The sequence below is a fragment of the Oncorhynchus tshawytscha genome, linkage group LG30 (assembly GCF_018296145.1).
Source record: "Oncorhynchus tshawytscha isolate Ot180627B linkage group LG30, Otsh_v2.0, whole genome shotgun sequence".
Taxonomy (NCBI): domain Eukaryota; kingdom Metazoa; phylum Chordata; class Actinopteri; order Salmoniformes; family Salmonidae; genus Oncorhynchus; species Oncorhynchus tshawytscha.
The window spans coordinates 13,872,404-13,877,614 of NC_056458.1; the positions used below are offsets into that span (position 1 = coordinate 13,872,404).

A 5,211-nucleotide genomic window follows, 5' to 3' on the forward strand; every position below is an offset into this window, starting at 1 on the left:
TATCAGTTAATTTGACGATTCTCTCTTCATTGACTTTACATTTCAACAATTTAAGGGCTTTCGGTATAGTTGTCTAATGTTGGTGGGGCATATTAACCAGTTTTAATTATACTCCTGAATCTCTATGATCAATAAAGGTTTTTCTTGAGTATACTTTTAATTTTCTTAAAAGTGCATTCACCCTATTGCTTACTCCTATCAAGATGTTTCAGATCTACACAAGTACCAAGGGAGGAGGGGTTAGGTTTTCTTCTGGCCAGTGCCTAACTATACTGGCCCAATAAGCACATGCCCTAGAGATATCCCTTATTGGACAGTAGTTAGGGTGTTTGTCATTGGTGCTGGTGGCCTGCATTCAATACCCACTAGAAGAGTCACCCTACTCTCAGATTCTTAGCAATATATGTTAACGTCATTATTTGGCATAAATTACACCACACCTATCTGTTCTAAGTAAAATGAGTTTCACATTGAAAGATGTGAATCAGTAGAATTCTATATAGCTGAGCATACACACCACATACCATGTAGAACAAAGTGTCTCATTAGGAATCACATCAGCTCTCATCATTGCATTTTTATCTGTAACATTCTTAAATTATTGCTGAAACATGGCCCAGGAGGTAGTGTTGCTTCTGATAGAAACATACCCAGATCATGGTTGCCATATTCTCACAATATCAAAAATGTGTTTACTTCGAGTAGCATGTCTGTACTTTCTCATATTTGCACTTTTAGCAATGAGGATGCCAGTTATGCAAAAACATTACACAACAAAGTTCCAAAAACAGATTCTGTTCCAAAAAGTGATTCTGTTCCAAAAATAGAATCACTCGGGACCAGTGTTGAGTGTAATATGTTACTTACATGAGTAACGGAGTAATTAATATAAGTTCCTGTCTTTAAATATTGTAATATAAGTTACTTTTTCAAGTAACCCGTTTATTACTTTGAAGCATATCTCTACTGCTATGTTATATACAGTATAAATGTTTTATGCCTTGTCTCATGGTAACGGAATTCATGCTGTAGGCTAACTTGTTCCCAATAAGAAACAACAAGTTACAAGAAAGATGGCAGGAAAAGATGGCAGCTGTGTTACCCTGCTAAACCTTTTCCTTGTGGAAATGCTCCCATTATTTTTTGTTAATCGAGGAGATCAGTCAAATACAAACTCTGGAAAGGCAGCATTGATCTCTTCGTCCGGAAACTGAGTGTACAAAACATTAGAAACGCCTTCCTAATATTGAGTTGCACCCCCTTTTGCCCTCAGAACAGCCTCAATTTGTCGGGGCATGGACTCTTCAAGGTGTCGAAAGCATTCAATGGGGATGCTGGCCCATGTTGACTCCAATGCTTCCCACTGTTGTGTCAAGTTGTCTGGATGTCCTTTGGGTGGTGGACCATACTTGATACACACAGATAACTACTAAGCGTGAAAAACCCAATTCTTGACACACTCAAACCGGTGCGCCTTCCACCTAGTGCCATACCCCGTTCAAAAGCATCCTCTGAATGGCACACAATCCATGTCTCAATGCCTGTCACCTCCCCTTCATCTCCACTGATTAAAGTGTATTTAACAGGTGTCACCAATAAGGGAACATAGACTGACCATGTGAATCCAAGTGAAAGCTATGTCATAGAAAGAGCAGATGTTCCTAATGTTTTGTACACTCAGTGTATTGGTCTGGACAATCTATATACCAAAAATGATTAAGATCTGATTATTTGAACGTGTATTCACTTCACTTGATTTGTGAAATGTGTAAAAAAAATAATAATAATTGACCTTGTGTGTCCAAAGACTAAATATAGAAAAAATATAGAAACAGCTATAGTTCAAACAACAATGAGTTAAATCATATTTGGCACAGGTACAATACTATATGCTTTTAAACAAATACATTCTGAAAGGTATTTTAAAATACATATGCTGAAGTCATTTTAATGATTTAAAAAAAAATGTTCTCAAAGTCCCAACTTTGATTGGCAGTGGAAGTATGATAGATAATGACAATCTTAATATTTCAATGTGGCCTGTGTAGACACGTGTACTATGTTGACACCAAATGTCATGCAATAACACCAAACATAATTTGTTCAGTGGTGCATTTTGATATTGTATTACATACCGTACCCTGGCGTGAATGGGTTAATACACATTAAAATGAATAAACGGTCTAATGATGAGAATCATGACCCCGTTTTACAAAATCCATCTAACGTTACTGGATGGAAATCTGATGTGCTGTTTTATGGTATCAGGCCAGTACTATTGGTACCATATACTATATATGTTGACGTAATATTTCATGATGTTGATATTTTTTACATTTTCAATAATTAATACATTCATAATTCAATGTTTCTAACATAATTATTTTCCACAATAGTACATTTCCACATGCAGTTATCCATGTCAATATTACATATTCTAGTCTCTCAGTAATGGTTTCAGTAAATGAAAGTCAGATTCCATTGTCACAATGTAGGCTTACAAGTCATTTCTTCATTCTTACATCCGTGAACTGGGAACAGCCATAAAAATGACTTACCTGTAACAAAGATGGTTTAGTATGGGTTTAGAAACCCTGTGCCAGTAATTTCCATTAAATTATTTTATCTTCTGCTAGGCGGACTTAATCCACAGGACGGCACTATTGTATTGCACAGATCTCTTCTGTTCAGCTCACTCACGTATTTCCGGTTTCATCTACATGTGGTCTCCTGACTTATTTTTCTTCCTTTGACCTCCTGCATCAAGAGTGTGCAGTCATGGTACGTTTTCGCTACCAATTGCTAATTTGTAACCCACAACTATTTAAAAAATGTATTTAAGCTAGTTTATATTGTATGTAGGAGATAATGTGTTGCAACTATTGTTCTCCCTCCCGTTTCATACGAGCCAGTTGGTTGTGGCCCTAGAGCGTATTAACAGGAATTGGTTAGTGAACGTTAGCTAAGCAAACACTTCCAATGCAATGTGGTTAAGCTACTTGGCAACTAGTTAACGTTACTGAAATTGCTAGAACGCAACGGGGCACATGTTTAAATCGGAGAGAAGCCTTAACTATAGTATCTTTGGTACAGTCATTTACTTATTTTTTATAATTTATCTAGGTAAACGTACCGAAGACCCGCAGGACTTATTGCAAGAAATGTAAGAAACATCAAACTCACAAAGTTACCCAGTACAAGAAGGGGAAGGATTCTCTGTATGCACAGGGTAAGTTTGCTATAGTCTAACCACAAATAGAACAACGAGACAGATATTTCACCGGATGTATAATTGTGAATCATCTGCATTTTTGTTTCCACTCACTACCAAATATGGTACTGAGAGGAAGCCCAGTGGCAGGCAGTGGGAGGAGATGGATTTTGGCTGACATTCTGAAAATTCTCATCCATGAAACATTTGACTTGAATAGTTATCTGTTCCCACAACTAATCTGTTATGAACAGAGTCGACTACATTTTGTGGACTTTACCTTTTGTAAAAGTAAAAAATAATTTAAAAAAAGTGTTATTTAGAAGTGCTAAGGTGAATTGAGTTATTGCACATGCACCTCACAGGGTAGGCTATGCAGATACATGCTAGTAAGGGCCAGTAGGATCTCGCTAGCTTGTGCTTGGCTCTGCCCTCCTTGCATGATATGACTAATTTGTTCCCATTGGAAACGACAGGCTGTGGTCTATCTTGGTTTAGTTAGAATACATCTTTGGTCTAAAGTTACTTTCCTTTCTTGTCTGCTTGAACATTCACATGTATAATGTGTGGTATCTACCTTGGCATGCATTTATCAGGTAACTGTTTTTCAGGCAAAAGGAGATATGACAGAAAGCAATCTGGTTATGGTGGCCAGACCAAGCCTATTTTCAGAAAGAAGGTATGGAATAATCATAATGGGAAAAGATTTACAAATTCACCTTGTCTTCCCCTCCTACAGATGGGACATGTTTGTTTGCAAATTGCCACTGTCTTCGGGTTTATTCTCCATGTCAATACTCAGTCTATTAGTCAGCACACATCATTTCCATCTTTTTATGTTACTTGCTCAAACCCTTGTGATTTCTCCTGCAGGCTAAAACTACAAAGAAGATCGTGTTGAGGCTGGAGTGTGTGGAGCCCAACTGTCGGCAAAAGAGAATGGTGCCCATCAAGAGATGCAAACACTTTGAACTGGGAGGAGACAAGAAGAGAAAGGTAAGCATGCTGGTTCTCCCCAGTTTTGAGAGCCAACAAACTTGGCTTCTACTCTAAGCGTAATGGCAAACCAGAACATTGTTTGGAAATAAGGCAGTAGGCAGACAGTGGTGTTAATGAGATTGAGTTAATAGGTGGTGATTTGAATTTCTTTGCAACAATTTGAAATACCAATTTCTTATGTCTTTTTTCTCACTCTTTCAGGGCCAGGTCATCCAGTTTTGAGCTCTCTTTTCTTGGGTCACTTGTCAATAAAATATGTATTCTAACTGTACCTGAACTTGTACTGTATTTACTGTCAGTTAATAAACCTTTATGCGTTGAAACATTGGAACCAATCAGATAAGGGATCTTGAGTTGTCTGGCACATGTAGTTACACATTAAAGGTGTGATATGCAGAAACTGCGCTACCATTTCCTGGTTGCTAAAATGTGAAAAGTTTGCCTAATTTCATTTTGACAAATCATTGTACCATAACTGAAATATGTTTTCCGTATCCTAAAATATTGTATTTTCAGCTGTTTAAAGCTGGTATAGAAAAATGAAACTTAGGATCGGGAAGCATAGAAATAGCACACATAAAATTGATCTACTGCTTCTTAGACCTGTTTTCAATGAGAGCCACTGATCTATAACTCAAATTTCTGTGAAATTTGGTCAGGTTGCCCAAAAAGATACATTGCAGCATTAAATGTGTAGTGAAGCTTGGGGATGATAGCTTCGCCTGAATTGACTTTCAATGGTGTGAAGCAAATGCTACATAGTCATCTTGCTTGGGGGCAGAATGTTTAGTTGTTAAATACCTCTGAAGGAAAACAAACTAGATAATGCCTATGTATTATTCAGTGTTTCTAATGGAATAGTTGTGGATTTTACATTGACTCGGGAAGATGTACGCTTCATCCTGAACTTTCATTCCCCTCTGATGTATGTTTTCATTCACTGACTTATAAATAAATACTTCCTCAATGGAAGCAAGCTTAGAAACATTGAGACATCTGCA

At 37.3% G+C, this 5,211-nt stretch overlaps 1 protein-coding gene across 1 annotated transcript; it reads left to right on the forward strand.

The window, feature by feature from the left end:
• The first annotated feature begins 2,661 nt into the window (after nucleotides 1-2,661).
• Nucleotides 2,662-4,481, forward strand: LOC112250266 (60S ribosomal protein L36a). The gene is made up of 5 exons (XM_024420263.2): nucleotides 2,662-2,781; nucleotides 3,124-3,229; nucleotides 3,823-3,890; nucleotides 4,085-4,207; nucleotides 4,412-4,481. Exons 1-5 carry the CDS (start codon nucleotides 2,779-2,781, stop codon nucleotides 4,430-4,432), a joined length of 321 nt encoding a protein of 106 aa, XP_024276031.1. The 5' UTR covers nucleotides 2,662-2,778; the 3' UTR covers nucleotides 4,433-4,481.
• Nucleotides 4,482-5,211: the final 730 nt, after the last annotated feature.